At 42.1% G+C, this 21,429-nt stretch overlaps 1 protein-coding gene across 5 annotated transcripts in view; it reads left to right on the forward strand.

The window, feature by feature from the left end:
• The window catches only part of Atl1 (atlastin GTPase 1), a 76,023-nt gene that overhangs the window by 8,257 nt on the left and 46,337 nt on the right, over window positions 1-21,429 (forward strand). For all 5 annotated transcript variants that reach the window (XM_050153528.1, XM_050153529.1, XM_050153526.1 and 2 more), the window contains one exon: window positions 7,959-8,145. In XM_050153528.1, the coding sequence (XP_050009485.1) occupies window positions 8,112-8,145 (34 nt within the window). In that variant the 5' untranslated portion in view covers window positions 7,959-8,111. The remainder of the gene's footprint in view (window positions 1-7,958; window positions 8,146-21,429) is intronic.

Below are 21,429 nucleotides of genomic sequence, written 5' to 3' on the forward strand. Positions count from 1 at the left end.
ACTCAGCTTCTTTTTCCCAGCATTCTCTTCTGTCTACTCCGCCTACCTAATTTTCTGTCCTATGAGGGCCGAGGCAGTTTCTTTATTATTACAAGACCCACCTCCATCATTTCCCCTTTTTCTGTTTAAACAAAAAAAGAAAGGCTTTAATTTTAACATAGTAAAATTATATATCACAAAACAGTTATCAAGTAAGAATTACAGTTATAATATTTATATCTATTTTATCTCTTATCATAACTAAGGAAAACTAAATTAGGTAGGCGGAGTAGACAGAAGAGAATGCTGGGAAAAAGAAGCTGAGTGAGAGTCGCCATGGTTCTCCCGCTCCAGACAGACGCAGGTTAAGATCCTCTCTGGTAAGCCAGCTCGTGGGCTACACAGAATATTAGAAATGGGTTAGAACAATATGTAAGAGCTAGCCAATAAGAAACTGGACCTAGCCGGGCCAGACAGTGTTTGAAAGAATACAGTTTCCGTGTAATTATTTCTGGGTATTTCTAGCCATGCGGGCGGCCGGGTGCCGGGGACGCAGCCCTGCCGCCGTCCCTATTTCAACAATATGTGAGTGGAAGAGTTATAGGAACGGTGGGCAGAAAACGAGCTGGTCACTATAATAGAGATGTAGAACATTATCTAACATTTGGTCGTAAGCCAGTTCTTAAACCTGGAATCCCTTAATTAAGGTGTGGAAGGCAGATGTCTTTGAGGAAGGATCCTGCCGATGGTTACACATGATGATTGTCCCTCAGAGACGTGGCCTTTCACCAGGAGGGATGTGAGCTGAGGAATGTGAAATTCCCAGACAGTCAGAGGATAGCAGTCTGCACATCATAGTCCCTGAAGCAGTGCAACACATCAGGATTCCGGCGACCCCAGTGGAGGCTGAGGAAGTCAGATGTAGTCCTGCCTCGCATCTTTGATGAAAGGTCTAGAAAAAGCAACGATTAGATGCTGAGATGTATGTAAGAATGGACACACCACACAGAGGAAACACAGTAAGAGGCTTGCAGATGTCAACTTAGGGCTGTGAAATTGTAGGATTGAAAGGACCAGTGCGACCCCCGTGCCTAAGGCTCACCATCTTTAACTCCATTCTAGGCATTAGGTGAAATCTAAAAACTTAAAAAATTTAAATCTGAGAGAGCTTTTTTGTCTTTTTAACACATCTGCTTAGTCCATCCAGTAGTGTCTTGGTCCACTTTTTGTTGCTATGACAGAATATCACAGACTGAGAATTCGTATCTCATAGTTCTGAAGGCTACACAGTCCGATATCAAGGTGTTGGCATCTGGTGAAACCTTCGGTTATATTATCACTTAAGCAGAGGGCAGAGGACAAGAACTTGCTGGTGTGAAATGGGTAGGTGAGGGAAGCTCATCATTAAAGAATTTAAGTGGACCCAGTATTCATAGGCTAATCATCCCTTAAAGGGCTCATCTTTTGACATGGTTACAATAGGGATTAAGTTTGCAACATATGAACTTTGGTGGACACTTCCAAACCATCCCAAATAGACAAATTAGCATTGGAGATTGGAAACACCTCTACAGGTAAAGTACTGGCTGAGCAAGTATCACTACCTTAGTTCAGGTCCCCAGCACCATCTGAAAGCCAGGCATGGCAGTATCACCTGTGGCTCCAGCACTGGGAAGGCAGAGACAAGAGGATTGCAGGGACTTGCTGGTCAGTCTAGTTGAAGCAGCGAGCTTGGGGTTCACTAAGAGACCCTGTATCAGCAAAATAAAAAGGCAGTTGAGGAAGAAATTGTCAATCTCTGTCCTCCACATATATACATGTAAGTGAGCAAACATCGGGAAGCTCCCTGTTTTTTTTTTAATACATGTAGACCACATACAAACATGAACAGTCAATTAATTTGTAGTACTTCATTTAGGACCTTTTCTAGAGACAATAAACATCAACTTGGTAGCCTGAGCATGGCTGCCAACCAGAAGCCCAGAGTGAAGCTTTTTCAGTTCCTGTTAAGGATAATCTGAAGCCCTCTGCTTTCCCGAGGCTGTGATAGCACCATCACTGTTCTATCTTGTCTGCTCGGTGACACACTGTAATTCTAGACTGACCTTTATTTCCTTGCTGTCTAGAAGAACATCATGATTCCATTTTATAAATACAGCCTGAGGAACAGGAAGTATCTACCATCCAACATACTTTAGGAAGAGCATTAAGGCAGATGTGATCTCATACATATAGTCATGGCTATTTAGGAATTTTAAGACAGGAGATCCATGAACCTAGGATCCATAAACTGGGTAAAATTATTTTAATTCATTCTTTAAAACAAAAACAGATTACCCCATGCCAGAGGATAAAACATAAGTCCCTGTGGTCCTAGCACATAAATTTGTCCATCTCAGAGGACATCTCAGAGAGAGAGATGTTATGTGCTCAGCTGATATATTTGGAATTTGAAGACGGTGTACTGCATTCACTGCTCTTTGATCCTTTCCCGCATAACACGTGACTGCCATTTTTTCTATATATTTTTAAATTTTTAATGCAATCTTTTCTCATTTACATAGCTATCCTCATTCCCACTCCCTTACCTTCTCCCGCCCCACCCTTCCTCCCACTCACCCCCATCCACTCCTCAGAAAGGGTAAGGCTTCCGGTGGGGAGTCAACAAGTCTGACACATCACTTCCAGGCAGGACCAAAGCCCCCCCCCCCCCCAAACTAGTTTGAGCAAGGCATCCCTCATAGGGAGTGGGCTCCAAGACTGCAGTTCAAGCACTAGGAATAAATCCTGGCCCCACTGCCAGTGGCCCATAGACTGCCCAAGCCCCACAACTGTCCCCACATTCAGTGGGCCTAGTTTGGTCCTGTGCAGGCTCCCCCACTATCAGTCCAGAGTCAGTGAGCTCCCACTAGCTGAGGTCAGCTGTCTCTGGGTATCACCATCATAGTCTTGACCCCTTTTCTCATATTATCATTCTTCCCTCTCTTGGACTGGCCTCCGGAAGTCTGGCCCCATGCTTCACTGTGGATCTCTGTATCTGCTTTCATCAGTTGCCAGATGAAGGGTCTATGATGACAGTTGAGGTAGCATGACTGCCAGTTTTTATGGGACCTGGAACAACATAACTCCTGGCTGTGCCATACAATGTCTTGATACCTGGGCTTTAGAACTCAGCAGATCTTATGGTAAACACACATATCATACGGAGTTTCTGGCAAACCCCAAATGAGAATTGCAGCACTAAGGATACTATATAGAATTTTGAGAGAGGAACTTACCAGATCTGTGATGTCTATACCACTGAGTGCCAATTCTTGGCTTACTACCAGGCATTTGGTGACTGTTTAACAGCAGACTGGGATACTAAGTGACTGTGTGACATAGACTGTTCTTTAGGAACTAAGTGTGATCTAGTTCACTAAATCCTAAGTGCAGGCATCAGAATTCCACTACTGAATGGAACAGTGCATCCTGGGAAAGGTTGGCACAGTCTGGAAGCACAGGTAGATGTCTAACAAACTTCCATACCCCTTTTCCACTACTTACACATTCCGGCTCAGGGTCATTTAGCAGAGGACGAGTGCGGGCAGGCCTGGTTTATGATCAGTCAGCACTCTGTGTTGGCACCCATGTGAAGCAGCTTGCTGCTGACTTATGGCCCCGATTCCACAAAGAGGAATGACAACGAAGAGAAATTCTCCCAGTGGGTACAGTATTGAGCAGTACATTTCATTGACCTTTTTGTTAGGAAGGGGAACTGGCCTGAGGAATGAGTCAATATTGATTTATGCACAGTAGATAATAGATTAGCCAGTGACTTGAAAAGAAGATGATTAAAATTCAGGAAATCATTAGATAAGGTATTTTGGATGGGCTATTAGAATTATACAAAATGTGAAAATATTTGTGAACTGTATTACCCCCACCCGAGGGCATCCACCTGATAAGTGATTCCTCAAGATGATCTGCCCTGTAGATGTCATCCAGCTAGTCTCTTTGCCCAGTCACTATAGTGCTTGCTTAGTTGTCCCATATGGCAATAAGAATGTAAGGTAAATAGTCTACTTAACAGTATGGATTTCTGTTTGCCAAGTATAGTCCAGTACTGTCATCATGGAGTGTTTGACTTGCTTACAGCAGAGGCCATTACAGAGACTCAAGTCTGATATTGTTGTCCCGATCAGCCAGTCATCTGATGGTAATTTACTTGTACTAGATCTTTTCTATGATATGGGAAAGACAACTTGCCTCCACAGAAGTAGATATATATTGCACGTTCGTCTTTCCTGTCCATAAAGCCCCTCCTAGTGTATAGCCCACGGGCCCGTAGAACACCTTGTTTCCTCTCCCTGCTTCCTGCTTCCCTGCCCCAACTGGGCTCGCTGAGAATGCAGTGTGTCAGGGGCCTCACACCCATGAGTCAGAAATGGCTAATTAATAGAGTGGGGGTGGGTGTTTGCTGACTGAGATGTGGGCTCCATGAAGATATGGCCTACAAATTAACCCAGTATTCATATTCTGCAATATATAGTCCATGGTCAGAATTCATGGGCCTGTGAACCAAGGGCTAGATGTACCATTGCTCTTACATTATTCCTAATAATCCTGGATAATTTTTGTCCTTATAGTTTATTATCTATAATTTTGTCTCTATACACTGTGCTTGGTGGGTTTGAAGGCCCAACTAGACAAGGGACAGATATTTTTCCTCATCTAAACAAATCACACTGCTATTAACTGAGGAGTTGAAGCTACTACACAGCTGCATTTTTGTCCTCAGGCCCATGAACTAACAGACCAGAGAAGGAACACTGCATTGGTTGGTGTTATTGGTCCTGATTACTACAGGGACGTTGGTTGTTGTTGCACAAAGGAAGAGGACTATGTCTGGAGCCCTTCAGTACTCACGTTAGCTAGAACACTGATGCTCAGGAGAATGGGTAGCCTGGATCGTATGAGGGAAGCCCCAAGGATGGAAGAAAAGACAAATCGTGGTCTTTTGAAGACACCATTTCAATGATCATGTTATTCCTTCCATGAGAGGGAAATACTTTTCTTATTTAAACCACTAGAATTTGTTTTACAGCAGCCCAATTTATTTCCTAAAAAGTATTAACTATGATATGTTGAGCTGATGAATTAGCCAAGGTCTGTCTTCCAACAAATTTTCTTGTGAGAGAAATAGCCTATTTTATTTAAATCTTTTTGAGATACATGCAAAAGCATGTTAATTGATACAAATACCTCTTCAAAATTGTTTGTTTTAGACTCCATAACATAGTCGGTATATCATAGACTCTATAGTATAGAGGGAACTGCAAGTTTGGGCATCAGTATTGGAAAAACTCCTGATTTAGGGAGGACTTTACTTATGATGAGGTAAAATGAATATGAGAAAGGACCAATAGAAGAAAAATAAATTGAGGATAAAGAGTAGAAAAGAGTTTATAGAATAAGATGTTAGAGGTGCAAGAGCTTTATCTCAAAGTTTATTCATGTTGTACATGTATAGTATTCCATTATAAATGGTATTCCACTGTATGGATCCACCACATTTGTTCATGTTGTAGCGTGTATAGTATTCCATTATAAATAGTATTCCACTGTATAGATACACCACATTTGTTCATGTTGTAGCGTGTATAGTATTTTATTATAAATGGTATTCCACTGTATGGATACACCACATTTGTTCATGTTGTAGCGTGTATAGTATTTTATTATAAATAGTATTCCACTTTATGGATACACCACATTTGCTTACCCATTAGTTATTTGGCATTTGATTTGAGTCTTATATAGCGAGGGTTTTTTTTCATAATTTCTTTGGGCTACCAACCCCCAAATAATGGCACAGAGACTTATTATTAATTATGAAAGCTTGACCTTTAGCTTAGACTTGTTCCCAAATAGCTCTTATGGCTTTAAATTAACCTGTTTCTATTAATCTCATTTTGCCATGTGGTTTTTTGCCTCTTCTCCATTCTATGTTTCTGACTCCCTTTATGTCTTGCTGATCTCCTGCCACATCAGATTCTAATACCTAGTTCCCCTCTCCTCAAAAGTCCTGCTCACTCTCACCTACCTAGCTCTTGACCATTGCTCTTTATTAAACCGATCAAGTGCCTTAGTCAGGTGAGGCAAAACATAGACACGTCTTCACACGGTGTAAACAAATATCCCGCAACAGTCTTAGTTAGGGCTTTACTGCTGTGAAGAGACACCATGACCACAGCAACTCTCGTAAAAGAAAACATTCAACTGGGGCTGGGTTACAATCCAGAGGTTTAGTCCATTATCTTCATAGTAGAACACATGGCAGCATGCGGACAGGCATGGTGCTGGAGAGGGAGCCAAGTGTTCTGTGTGTGGATTGGCAGGCATCAGGGAGAGAGTGACACTGGGCCTGGCTTGAACATCTGAAACCCCAAAGCCCACCCCTAGTGATACACTTCCTCCAACAAGGCCACACCTCCTAATAGTACCACTTTCTATGAGCCTGAAGCCATTTTCTTTCAAACCACAAGTTGCTTCTACTTTTTCCATATTATTAACACTAACATTGCTAAACAAGTTTCTGTGTGGACTTCCATTATAATTTCTTTAGGATACACACCTAGAAGGAGAACTGCTGAGTTATATAGTAATCTTGTGTTTAGTTCAAGGAAGAACCAGACTCTGACTGCAAGCATCAAGCAAGCTCTCAAAACCTGCCCTCAGTGACACACTTCCTCCAGCAAGGCCACATTTGGTAAACCTACCGAAACAGTGCTACCAACTAAAAATCAAGTATTTGAATGCCCCAGATTATTGGGAGATATATCATTCAAACCACCCTAGTGTTGCTCAATATATAAAAGTATGTGTGTGTTTGAAAGAGAGAGCAGCTAACTGTATAATGTAAAATAAATTATAGAATTATTTTTAAATTTCCATTTAAAATATTTAATATAAATAATTCAGACAAAAAATACCAGGATTGCTGAAATCATTAGGTAAAAAGTCTTCAGGCTACAGGTGAAGACATACTATATCCACAGTCATTTACTGAAGCTTTTTTGTAATGTCCAATCTCCATGTTTACCCATAAATTACTTCACTAAAAAGGGAAATGGGTTTTACAAAAGTGGGTTGCTTGAAATAATACCCTAAGTAGAGAGCATGGATCTGGCCATTAAGAGGCTGGTGGTGTGTGGATCAGCAGAGTGTGGGCAACAAAACTGAGGAGGCGAATGGGATGGGAATGCCTCGTGGTCGAAGAGTGTGAAGGGACGGGTCTGTAGCATGCTGACCACACCAAAGTTTGCACAGAGAGGCAGAAACATCAAAAACAAATTTAAAAAAGAGTAAGGATTTTTTAGTATTTGTTGCATTTCGCTTTTCCTTGTAATTTGCCTCCAACCTTTCTGAGGGCCACAGCGTCCTGTACCACTCTGCTGGTGGGGCTGATTTCTCTCCCCTTTTGCTGTCAGACTATATAGAACTTCAGACTGGCTTCACAACTTTGGGGAGATGCTTCATTAGACATTGAACAGTTACAGATCACAGTGAATCTCTAGCTTCGATCTAAATTAGCCTAATTTTAAGACTCAGACTTGCTTAGTATACATACACAAGAATGCAGGCTGTCTTCTTTTTAAAATGTGATCTTACTTTTAAAACGAAACTTAAAAAATGCTGGAGGATAATGTGAAGTGCTTTTATTTGTCCAAACGTTGCTGGTGTGCATTGGAGCAGACAGAATAATGGTGGCTTCTGTATTTCTGTCACTAGATAATGCTTTTAAAATCACGTGTGCCAGGGGGTGCTGTTTATTTGTGTGTGTTTTTGTTGAAAATATTGCAGTATATAGTCTGTCACTGTCCTCACAGTCTGGGGGTGGGCCAAGGTACAGAGGGTGTGACGCTGGTATTTGTGTGAACTCCAGCTGGTGATGCTGAGCTTGGTTCATCTGCTTTCTCCTCCCTTTTCCTCCCCAGTCCTTCCCACCAGCGCCACAGCAACATCCTCCGAGTCTGAGAGAACTGCGCCCAGAGCGGGCACAGAGCCTTTTACTGCCGGCAACCTGCGGCCCTGGAGAAGACCACAAGAGGAGTGACCAGCGCCTCTCCACCGCCAGCCTACGGACCGCCATGGCCAAGAGCCGCAGGGACAGAAACAGTTGGGGTGAGTAGCAATCAGTAACTTGTGTAGCCTTCACAGGGTTTAGCCCTCTGTTTTCTGCTGCTGAGTGCCTGCTCCGATGAATCGCGCTGTCACCGGTGCTGAGCCTGGTGCAGGCCAGGCCTGCGGCTCCTACCCCATCCCGCGCCGCCTCCTCCCAGCATTTGGACAGCACCCACCCGCTCCTCTGGGGACTCCGGGCTCCGCCCTAAGAGCCAGGTTAGAAGGTTGGCGCAGAAGGTGGTCTAGGGCTGTGGTTGCGGGCGAAGAGGGGCAAAGGGTCGATCTGGAGCAGGCGAAGCCCCAACCCGCTTTCTGGGGCAAGGGCTTATTCCGATGCTGGCAGGCTCTGGGCGGGAGGTGAAACAATGAGGCGGAGCGCGCGAGCTAGGACACTGCGCTGCAGAGCTTCTCAGCAGCCTGGGAGATGGGGTACCCTCCTGAGAGTCCCTAGCGCTACACACTTACTTCATTTTGGGTTAGTGGAGGAATGGAGAAGAAGGAGAGCCGAGTTGGGGTTTCTAGTCTGCCGCCCAACCCAGACCTTCTTCAGACTAGCCTCAAGACTGGCTTTGTTCTTCGATTTTTACCTTGTGGAGATACTGGGTTCATGATTCAGCACCAGGCCTAAGGAAGGGCTGGGCCCAGTGGGTTCACGCGCGAGTGGGTGGGCGGTGCTCACGCAGGCAGAGCGGAGAGGAGCGCAGCGATGCGGGAAAAACCGCACCCCGCCCGCTGTGCTGTTCCGGACCAGATCTAGAGGAGTGTGGGCGCTTGGGCGGCCTTGTCGGGTTGGGCTCTTGATTTCTTGCAGGTACCGTAGTTAGCACATTAGCATCTTAACTAAAACCCTACAAACACATTTTATGATCCGAACCAGCGCGGATCTCAAACCACAGGCAGGTGGTATATAGAAAAACATTGTGTTCTACTGGCTTTGCATTGTTATTGTTTTGAAAGTTCACGCCCACTAGGAGTTCATTGCTTCTTGGTTCTATGTCTCCTGTTCTATTTCTGTCTTACTAAGAGGATAGGTGTACCTTTTACTTGGTTATTTTTGTTTTCTTTTGTCAAAAGATCATAATGCCTCCTTTCCTTCTGTTAATGTGGTGGTCACAAGATGAGTTACTCCGGTGGGCAAGGCTTACATCTGAGAGAGTACCCTAGATTCCCGGTTGCTGTGGAGAGGTGGAGCAAGCAGTCAGTATTTGACTAAATTTAAGAGAAGCAATTTCATTTTCCCAGATCACCAAGCCCAAATTTCAATATTGCAGGCACAGTCTTTGCTTCTTTTGAAAACTTGGGTAAAGGTCTCTGGTGTCCCTTTCCATTCCTGGTCTTGCTCTGGAATAGGAATTTGGACACTTGACCGTTCACGGTGAAGGTGCATATGTTCAACTCGGATTTTAGTCTTGATCTTTGGATTGGGTTATTGACTCCACCCTACTAGGAGCCAAGCATGTGGAAATGTATTCTAAGAATTCTTTCTTATGCTCTGGCACATTATTCTTCAGTGTTTGCTTACAGGTTTCTTAGATAGTTCCTTCCCCAATGCCATTCTTAAGTGGGATTTCCATAGGAACAAATTGGAAAGTCAGTAGAAATGAAGGTTCCTTCATCATCCAGCCAGGGGTTTTGAGTCAACAGGTCTGAAGCAGGACCTAGAAATGCGTCTTTTGACTAGTAGGTGGCAGAGGAGCAGGTCATCTGTGATGTTATTTTGAGAAGCTTTCTCTTAGCTCATTTATGTTTGATAGAATCAGCTTCCAAACAGTTTACTCCAAAGTCATAAGGGCAATATAAATGTGATAAATAGGGAGGGAAATGGCAGAGTCATTCTATGTCCACTGGAAACTCCCTATAAAAAATAAACACTGGAATTGTGGGTGTGACCTCAATATCCTACAGGAAATGCTTCACTTAGGTTTTCATTTGCTGTGCGGTGTGTACAAAATATATTATTTGGAATTGTAGTAATAAGAGGTAGACATTTTCACAAAGATATTAGCCATTCCTGCCTTAATTCCATTTCATTCCAGTGCCTGGTATCGTACTGTCTGCCTAGCACACAGTAGGTATGTAATGACAGCAGTGAGGCTTACATCATTGAGAGCCTCATGGGAGGTACACGCTGTAATCTTCACTTTTCATGCTAAATGACAGGGCTAGAAAATGACAGATCGGCATTTCCACCTGGGAACTCGATTTGAGATTCTTTTTCCTTCCCTCTGTTCTAGACCTCCTCTGAGTAGATGGGTGATTCTGTCCGCAGTTACGCAGGACTACATTGCCTGTTTGGTCTTTAGCCTCTTAAATAATTGTGTTTACTATCTATTTTGTAGATGGGAAAAAAAGTGGAAGTCACTGGTAAGATAAATTATGTAGTTCAAGTGATGTATTTTGTAAGTTAGAGAACCATGGTGAGAAGCTCGGGTTTTCTTCTGATTTACCTTTGGTAGCACAATACCGTAGAGTGTTTTTACAAATGAATGAGTAGGGATGTGAGGTAGGGAAAGCAGGTTCTCAGAAGAAGTCACAGGTTACTCTTATGAGAAACCAGTCTGCTGATACATAAAGAACAGCGCAGCGGCCCTTCCTGCCTGCTATCACCAGACGTTATAAAGGAGAAAACTGAGACAAAACAGTTAACCCAGACTTGGGAAATGCAGTGATTCCCAAGTAAAGAACAAGAAAGGCATTTGCAAATCTGCACATAAAAGCTCGGGACCTGTAGAGCTCTGAGATGAGGATTGTTTCCACTGAGGGGACCCTGCCCTTTAGGTCTTGTGGAGACCAGGGAGGCTAGAGAGTAGAAACACTTGTGCTGTGCACCAGAGTCAGAGGTGATGTTGAGGATATTTGGAGATACCACTGCGAAGCCCGTGTGTGGACAGCTGAGAATCCACCACCTGACCCGAGTCTGCATGTAGGGAGTTTGAGCCTATGTAAGCACTGAAGAGGCAACTTTTCAAGGGTGAGCATTATTATTTTCATCATTGGGAAATCTGAGACTAGAGACCCTGAAGAACTTGCCAGAGGCACCATGGTTTCTGTGTTCTAGAACTAGGATTTAAGTCAGGATTGGTTGTCCCCACTGTCCATTTACTGAGGACTAGAAGCTAGAACAGATACCAAACGTTGTCACAACAGGCCTATCTAGGACTAAGCCGGTGAGAGAAATCAATGCCTATAAACCCAGTCACCTCGGACTAGAAAAGCAGATGAAGTGTGCTGGTGTGGGAGGGAAAGGGGACAGATGAGTATCGGAAACAGGAGCCCAGAAAGCAGCCTTTCAGAGGTGGAGGACAGCAACCCGAAACAGAGCAACAGTGGAAACCGTTCTGTTTGTTTCTGTTGATTTAACTTCCTCAAAAACTTGAGATACAGTATAAGAATTTACTGTTCTACAATTTGACAAAAACTGACAGTATAATAATAGTGTACAAAAATGTTTGAAATAAAGTTTTAACTTGGGCTGCCTGGAAACAAACACCAACTTTCTTCACAGTAAATATAAGAAATTCCCATTTGTAGAAAAGACATTTGTGGGAACTTTAGGCTAGGAAGTTTTAGGTTTCTGCTTTTGTTTTTGAGGGTAAATTAGCAACAGTATGGATATGATACGGTTATGAGCAGAACTGTGATGAATGGGCTAACATTGAAGAAGGAAGATGTGGAAGTTATAATTTAACAAGTTTGCTAAGTGCGTCCTTGAAGCTTGGGAATGAGAGAAATGGAAGAAATAGAGTGAATGTGAATTCCTTATACAACCAGAAATGCACATGGTGTGAAGTGGGGGGAGGTGTGAAGTCCTCAGACCTTGGGTCCCTTATACAACCAGTAATGTTCATGGTGTGAAGTGGGAGGAGGTGTGAAGTCCTCAAACCTTGGGTCCCTTATACAACCAGTAATGTTCTTGGTGTGAAGTGGGGGGAGGTGTGAAGTCCTCAGACCTGAGATCTACTGGGACAACCAATAATGAGCATTGTATGGGGGTTGTGATTAAAGTTAGAATTTGAAGTGGACCAAAGAAGATAAATCAAAGTAAAGAAGTACTGTGTAATCAGAAAGCGCTATTTCTGATCTTAGATCAAAGTCCAGGCCCAGGTCCAACTCTAGGTTTTTATATGGAAGAAACTTTCAAAGGTGTGGTGCAAGATCATGATGTCAGCCCCGTTCCCTGGTTCTAGAGCTGAGTATCTCAGAGGACACGGCTGCTGGCTCCCGTGTCTACTCAGGTATGTAATGTTGGGGACCAGGGAATGCTGCTTTGGAGTGTATGAGCTGAGTTTGTACACTATAGAAAAGGACTGGAAAGACATTCTTTAGGTGATTCCCATTACTGATGTTGTATATGACCAGCAGTCTAAGTGTTTGAATGAGTTGCCTTTGTGTGTTTTGGAAATACAGATAATGCCAAAGAAGCTAAAGAACATTCTGTGAAATGGGAATTAATTAGAGTAGACCAGAGCTGGTGTCTCTCTAGCAGAAAGACCACATCCCCAGCCCCAGGCATTTACATGGAAGAACTACCTGTGTCAGGTCACACTGTCAGGATTGTCATGACAGACAGTGTGGCTGAGGCTATGATGATCAACGACTGGTCAGTCATCTACAGGAGGAGGTGGAAAAGCTGCTGGGTGAAGAGTCACTCCAGACAGAGGTCAGGTCTACAGACGATGCCACATTCTTTCTGTAGTCATGGAGGGTGCAGAGTACATTTCAGATCATGATCCTACTTGCTCCCTGGCTACTGAAATTGACTTTGAAACCTGCCATTCAACTGGGCTATTGTTTCTGGGTGATATTGCTTACTGTCTCCTGTTTAAAAAGTAACCACACCTAGCTGTATTAGATCCTTCTCTTGTCTTTGTGATGAACTACCTGAGAAAAACAACTTAAATAAAAGGGTTTATTTGGGCTTATGATTTGAGAATGGAGACAGTCCATCATTATAGGGAAGCATGGCCTCAGAAACATGAGTGATCAACAGGAAGCAGGAAGAGCAGACAGGGATTAGGGCCTGGATATTTAACCTTATGATCCACTCCCATTGACCCCCCTTCCTCCAACAAGCCTCCTCCTCCTAAAATTTTCACAACATTGACACACGGTGCTACCAGTGGAGAACCACGTGTTCAAACACGTGACTTGTGGGGGATATTTTTCCACAGTTCTTGTCTTCATGAAACAAAACCATACATTTCTAAATTTCTATTAGGTTACACATGTACTGTATCACACACACAGACACACACCCACATAACATGCTGCTTGCTACACACCTTTATATAATATGTGCTCTTTGATGCACACACACATATATACATATATATATATATAAACATGTGCTGTATATTCTCATTTCCTGAGTTTTTCTCATTTATCTTGATTCCACTGCTTCTTTTTCCAGATAGTTTTCATATGTGTACATAAACATGCACACACGCACCACTCACACACATATATGTACACATATATGTACATGTACTCACACATGTAGACAGTTTCTCTGTCTTGAAAGCTGCTCCCCAAATAACTATAAAGAAGGTTATTATTAATTATAAATGCTCAGTCAATACCTCAGGCTTGCTACTAGTTAACTCTTTTATTTGAAATTAACGTGTATTTCTTAGCTACAATCTGCCACATGGCGATACCTTCTTTCAATGTGGCACATTTGTCTTGTTTTTCTGTGTCAGCTCAAGACTCCAGAAACTTCACCCTTCTTCTTTCCAGCTTCCTCTGTATGACTATCCCTCCTCTAGCACCTGGCTAGTCAGCTCTTTTATTAAGCTAATCAGAAGGCGCCTTGGCAAAGATACATTTTTACAATGTAAAGATAATTCCACAACACACATTTACATGTACACATATAGATACATACACAAGCACTCACAAACACACATGAACATGTGTGCACATATTCACACACACACATGCACACACAGACTTATGTTCTGACACGAACTTATTACTTCTGGGTTCCACCTTTGCCCCCTTCTCAAACTGACCTTTAGTCCAGACTAACTAACAATTAGATCCTGTGCTCACTGAGAAAATATCCACCCTAAGGTATTTCCATTCTTGGGAAGGATTTTAGGTTTGAAAGCTTTTCTACTTTACTATAAAAATTCGTATGAATATCTTTATGAAAAGAGCATATTAAATACACATATTCATCTTAAAGGAATAGTGACCCCATGTCCCCGCTCTCCAGCTGAACTTTATCCCCTCGCTCTTCAGGTGCCCTCCTAATGGCTACTTCTTCCCTCTACAAAGGCGAACACATTTGCATACTTGGTGCTCTTATCCTCCTGATAATTTGAATAGTTCTGCTAAGTAAATATGTGTATCTCCCTTCTTAAAACACAAATGATATGTACCTAAGTGAATATATGTACCTAAGATTATTTAGTTTTAGCCGGGTGGTGGTGGTGCACACATTTAATCCCAGCACTCGGGAGGCAGAGGAAGGTGGATCTCTTGAGTTTGAGGCCAGCCTGGTTCACAGCGCATGTTCCAGGACAGGCTCCAAAGCCACACAGAGAAACCCTGTCTCAAAACCCTTCAAAAAGAATAAAGATTATTTATTTTTATTTTTTCTTTTTTCTTTCTTGCAGTTTTGGGGAGTGAGCCTGTTCCCTGTATGAGTTTGGCAAGCACTCAACCACTGAGCTATATTCTCAGTACATTATTTTGCCTTTTATTTGTCTCATTAAGTTGTTCAGACTAACCTTGAACTCACTCTGTAGCTCAGACAGGTGTTGAACTTATTATTGTCAACATCCTAAGTAATATAGGCTTGTGCCACCAGGACTGCCTTAATTTTACACTTATGTTTTTGTTGTTGTTGTTGTTGTTGGTTTTTTTTTTTTTTCGAGACAGGGTTTCTCTGTGGTTTTGGAGCCTGTCCTGGAACTAGCTCTGTAGACCAGGCTGGTCTCGAACTCACAGAGATCCGCCTGCCTCTGCCTCCCGAGTGCTGGGATTAGAGGTGTGCGCCACCATCGCCCGGCTACACTTATGTTTTTAATTAAGGTATAATTACAACATTTCTCTTTGCTCCTTTCTTCTGACTCTCCCTATATCCCTTCCCCTTGAAATTTCTCAAATTCCTGGCCTTTATTTCTTTCATTGTTGTTACATATGTATGTGTATGTGCATATGTTACTAAATATATAAATACAGCCTGCTCAGTCCATATAAGGTTACTTGTATGCAGATCATTTCAGGGCTGACCACTTGGTACTGGATAGCCAATTTGGGGGGGAGTCTTCCTGGGGAAGGCTATTTCTACTGCTCTCGGCATTCCTTAGTTGCCTGTAGTTCTTTGTGTAGAATTGAAGCCTCAGGAGATTTCCCCTTTGATGTTAGCATGTCTGCCGATATTGTCTTCATTTAGTTTTTATTGAGGCAGCCGTGCTGGTGAGATTTCGTGACTGTAGCTTCTATGACATTTTTAGGAGATGAAATTTCACAGTGTAATATAAATGCAATCTAGAGTATGCATTTTTCCAAAACTATTTTGTTCACCCTGTATCCTCACCCACTCTTGGTGTCGTGGAGAGTGTTGTAATGTAGGGTGTGGCCTCATCGTTTTCTCAGCCCACCTGTACTGATGTGTGAGCCTGAGTTCTGTGATTATTCATGTTCATAAATTCCACTTGGTGCCTGTTTGTCCTTTGCCCATTTTATTTTTTTATTCTTTTTGATTTTCTGTATCTTTCTGTATCTTTGTTGTGCAGATCCATTTTCCTATTTTGTGATATGACTTTGCTCTTTGCAAACAGACATTTTGTTTAAATGTAATCACATTAATCAATATTCCCTTTTATGGTTTGAGATTATTTTTAATTTTGATTTCATTTATTCTTTGTGTTTTTCATATCTCACCCATCTCCCTCCTTGCCTTTTATAAAATAAAACAAAATAAAATTTAAGAGAAAAAAAGGAAAAAAAAGAGAGAAAGAAAAGAAAACATTTTGTTATGGGAGCTGCAGTGTGACACAGTGAGTCACACGTAAACCCGTTTATCCATACGGTTTTATGTGCAGGTGTTCATTGCAGAGAATCATTGGTCTGGTTTGAGGATGCTGGTCTCTGCTACATCAGCTCTTTTGGCCATCACTAGGATTCTTCCTGGACATCCTGTTCCTGCCCTGTGTCGTGGAGGTCCTGCAGCCTGGGGTCCGAATGACCAATAGTCCCCCCTCCGGCTCCCCCAACCCCCATGCTTCAGCACATCACAGATGGGGGGGTTGCAGGGTTGGTCAGCCTGCCAGCTCTCCCTTGTCCTCACCACCAGGGTGAGCTCTCCTGTGTTACTTGGCTAGTTCACCCCTTGCAGCGATGAGCAAGGGGCAGGGCCAGTTTTCCTGATTTTGCATCCTCAGGGAAGGTTCTCCTACACCTACACCTACACCTTCAGAGCCAGCCACACCCTGTTGTCCAGGTGAGGTGTAGAGGCCACTCTCCTAAGTGCTGCAGTCGATGAGAGGCAGGGACAGCTCTCTACTCTTATGATCTCAGGGCCAGCCCTTCCACTTGCCTCAAGCATTGATGGGTGGTGCTGGGGGAAGGCTTCTTAGACTGTGTTCACTTTTTAAAATTATTTTTCTTTTTGCATATATATGCATGCATCCGTGTGTGTGTGTGTGTGTGTGTGTGTGTGTGTGTGTGTGTGTAGGCCAGAGGTTGATGTCAGGTGGGTTCCTAAATCACTCTTCATTTTATTTTTTGAGATAGTCTCTCATGAAACCTGGAAGCAAATCTGGCTGTCAAGACCCAGGCACCCTATGTCTCTGCCTCCCATGCCCAGGGAAGAAGCATGTAGCACAGCACAGGATTTTCACAGTGCTCAAATCTTTGTGGTTTCGTAGCAGATACTTTACCAAGTCATCCCACAGTACCATCCTTTTCTCTTTTTGTTCTTTAGATCAAGTAATTAAAACTGACCTATTTTCAAATCCATATCAATGTAAACTATTTAAAACTAGTAGTTTTTTGTTTAAAAGTAGATTTAATAATCTACCTTTTATCCCATTTCTATATACCCCCTTTTTCTTTTCAGAGTAGAAAATTACTAAATCTGTAATCTACCCTTTTATCCTATTATATCTGTATCATCCTTTTTTCTTTTCAAAACAAGAACCCTGAATCTAATCTCCTTTGTTTAGCTTTTTTTCCTGATCATTACCAATAACAATTTGTAACCCATTCCCCTATACAATGACACATATCCATAATACCCATTGAAAGATCAGGAACCACGAACCCCACCTCTTGGGAATGGGGGTATAAATTTTACTTCCTGCTGTCTGAGGGTGACAGCATCTTTAGAAGATGCTGAAAAGAAAAATTTGAGTTAATTATTAAGTCCTGGAAGAGGTAGCTCTATCATTTGTTGTCCAGTCTGTGTGTAATTGGAAAGTGCAGGGCTTATCTCAAGTCCTGGCGAGAGTAGTCTGTGAGGCTGGATCTTCTCAGCTAGCCACCTCAGAATTGTTCTGAGCAATTTGTAGTCCAAAGGTGATCTTTAGGTGATGTTTTTCATCTTAATGGTGCTATCATAGTCCTGATGGAATCATCGTTGTGGAATCCCATCACCTTTTTGGAGACTTCAGAGATTGTACTAGGTCAGATTCCTTTCTTGATAATTTTTTCTGGGTAGTTCTCCCTTCTTCTTTGTATGCTTATTTGTCCAAAGGTCTTTAAATTCTTCAAGATGGTTGCTTTTATTTTCCTAAAAATTCAAAAACAAACCCCTGCCCAACCCTAACTTTGGGGAGGTTCCAAATCTAGTATTTATCAATTTTGATTTATGGTTTCTCCTGAATTTTTTTTTTCTCGCTGCTATAGCTGTCTTGTCATCCGGAACACTGGATTCTTACTATAGGTATTAGGTTCTTTAATTGCTCTTGGAAGGAGTTTCTTCCACGACGACAGGAAATGACTGAACCAAACTTGGCATAGGGGTCTGCGAGAGGCCTCTCAAGGTGTTTTCCGATGGCAGAGGGTTATCTTGACTGTCCCTTGTTGATCTACATTCATTAGTTCAATGCCTGGGACATTGCCACACCTTCTACATAATCAGAATGTTTGAATTATGCTTATAAAAATATTGTTCCTAGGAATGTCCTGTTTACAGTCCCTTTTAAGGTGACCTTGTTTGCCACAATTGAAACACCTGACATTTAGATTTTTCTTCAAACCTCTGGAAATCACCTTTCCTATCCAAGCATCATCATGGTCTTGAGATTCAATATTAATTGTATCTCAGATCCATTGTTCCAAGGGTGCTGATCTTGCTTTTAATGGCCTGATTACTCTTTCGCATTGTGCATTAGCATTTTTAAAAGCCAGAGATTCAATTAGTGTCTAGCTTCTGAATTTGGTATCACTCTATTTACTGCTGAAGTCAATCTTTGTAAGAAATCCAGGCCGGTTTCTTTTGAGCCCTGTATGACTTTAGTAAATGACTCAGTTTTCTTTCCTACTTCTTCAGTTTTGTCCCAAGCATTCAAAGCTTCTGCATGGCATAAAGCCAGGGTGTGACCATCACATAGAAATTACCTTTTTATATTAGCATAATCTCTCTTTCCAAGAATTAGGTCTTGGGAGATTTCCATCCCTCTAGCTCTGCTTCGTTTTTTCATCTTTCCACCAGGTCTTCCAAGATCCAAGACTGATGCGACCAAATCTCTAGTCTTGAGGGATAATTCTATTGCAAGTTGACCATGAGTTTAACATTTGCTTCACAAAAGGTGACTGCATGCCATATGAGAATCTTCTTAAATCTAACATTGCCACAGGAGTCCAACCAGCTTTTACATAGTCTTGGGTATATCTATCATTTGGCAATTTCTGTAAGGTTACTGGATATATTAAGGTTGATTGTTTGAAATCCTTAGGCTCTTCCTCTCTAATCTTATAATGCAAAGATGAAATTGGTTCTCCTTTAAATTCCTCTGTCTGAATTTGAATATCTCTGTGATCTGTCTTAATATGTTTTTCTAAAGCCTGTATCTTGGCATTCACATCAACCAACTATTTTAGAGATAAACCAAGAATTAGCAAGATGATAATTAACATTTTGTCAATTAAGTTGATTATCCTTGAATTTAATTATTCCATTTTAAATCATGTGTTGCATAATTATACAGAGACCTAACTTTATAATAATAGTGTTTCCCATTTTTAACATATGAAAAACTATCTTTTAGCTAATTCCTCCCTTTAATAATTCCCAGTTGTCTCACCAAATCTGTTGCCGATGACGATTCAGATGACTATGAAGTGTGAACCTGACTGATGTTGCGTAGAACAGTAGAAGCCTGAGCAGATTTCAAGTCAGCTACCTAGTTTGGTAGCAGCCCCAGAAGGGGGTCCAGGGGAAACCCACCAGGAGAGAAGAAAGGAAAACCTAGTTGATGGGACAGTGACTCTGGCTACATGTAGCTCTGGTCTATGCCTATAGCTACAAAGCCACAGGCAAGCAGCTTTTTTTGTGAATTTGTACCCCAAAAGTTGAGCACCAGAGGTAGCATGAATTCTAATTGGTCTTAATAATAAAAATCCAGAGTCAGATATAGGGGTTAATGCTGAGAGATCAGAAAAGCAGAGCAGCCAGCCACTAGTTCTTGTCTCTACTGAATCCTCAGACCAAAGGGGTGATCAATCCTGTCCCTACGAATCCTCAGACTGAATACTCTCTCTGTGAAACCTTAGAATGACTCTGAGTTCCTGTCTCCTCCCAACTCCCAACTTATATTCCTCCCTCCGCCCAGCCATTTCACTCCTGTCTCCACCTCCCTAGTGCTGGGGTTAAAGGTATGTGATCCCAAGTACTGGGATCAACTTTGTGTAAGCTCTGTTTCTCCTTTAGACAGATTCAATTTCGCATTGCCCAGGGTGGCCTTGAATTCACAGAGATCTGTCTGCCTCTGTCTTCTGAGTGCTGGGATTAAAGGTGTGTGCCACCACTGCCTGTCCTCTATGGCTAACTAATGGCTTAGCTTTGCACTCGAATCTTCAGGCAAGCTTTATTTGCTAAATCACAAACAAAATATCACCACATTTCCTATTCTCTTTATTTTCTATGTGTGCTGGGGGAGGGAGAGATATTAGGGATTCATCCTAGGATATTGCACGTTCTAGGCAAGTATTCTCCTACTAAGCTATGTCCTAAACATACATTAATTAATTAATTAATTCTCTCATATATTACATCCCGACTGTAGTTTCCCCTCCCTCCTCTCCTCCCAGTTCCTCCCTACCACCTTCCCTCTCTCACAGATCCACTCCTCCTCTGTTTTCTTTCAGAAGAGGGCTGGCTTCCTAGGGGTTGTCGTTGTTTCTTAATTATAGCTTTTAAAAATTATCACTGAATACTGAAATTTAACAGATTTATTAACAAACAGTTTTTGGCATGCATTGAAACAATATGACTTTTCTTCAGTTCATTAGGCTGTTTCAGTACATTAGTAGATCTCTACTACTACTAAGGGTGGACCTACAGTCGACCCAAGCTACTCGGTGTTCCCTGTTGGAATACACTGCTGAGCTTGCTGATCCTTTAATTAAGATATTTACAGCAAGTTTGTAGCTAAGTTTCTTTCTGTAGCGAGCTGCATGGAATCACACCTGATGGAGATGTATAATCAACTCCTATGGCTAAAGTCTGACTTATGCCTGATCACACAATGATCATCAGCTGCTTGCATATGCGTGAACCTATGGGCAGTGCCCACCTGGCAATCTGGGATTGGCAGCCCATGCCTACTTAAGGGTTGGGGGAGGTTTGCCCGGGGAGAGAGGAGAGAGAGAGGGAGAGAGAGAGAAGGAGAAGGAGATAGATTGCTGTGAATAAAGTCCTGAAAACTGCTGCAAGAAGAGCTCCGGGTGTTGCGTTTTCCTTGCTGGTCGAGGTGGGGGCGTGACATCTTTCCTTGTACTTTCTTTATTTGACTTTAGTATTAAACTGTCAAGATTATATTAAGGTTATAAGGTGAGTAGAGGCTATTTATTTTTCTATTATTTAAATAAGTTAATATAATATAATGATCCAGTTCAAGGAAACTAGTCTATTAAACCACCCTAACCTGCTATCTAATAATAAGATTTTGAACTATTGATCCAATTTCTGCATTAAAAGCAATTAATGCTTTTTCTTTTTCCTAGAGTCACTTCTAGTAATTTATAGCTTTCTTAGAACCTGTCTATTTCATTCACATGGCACAATTGCTGTGTTACATACACACATATATACATACATATACATACACA

Source organism: Alexandromys fortis, unplaced genomic scaffold (genome assembly GCF_014885135.2).
Source record: "Alexandromys fortis isolate MF-2015 unplaced genomic scaffold, M_Fortis_MF-2015_v1.1 scaffold_82, whole genome shotgun sequence".
Classification (NCBI taxonomy): Eukaryota; Metazoa; Chordata; class Mammalia; order Rodentia; family Cricetidae; genus Alexandromys; species Alexandromys fortis.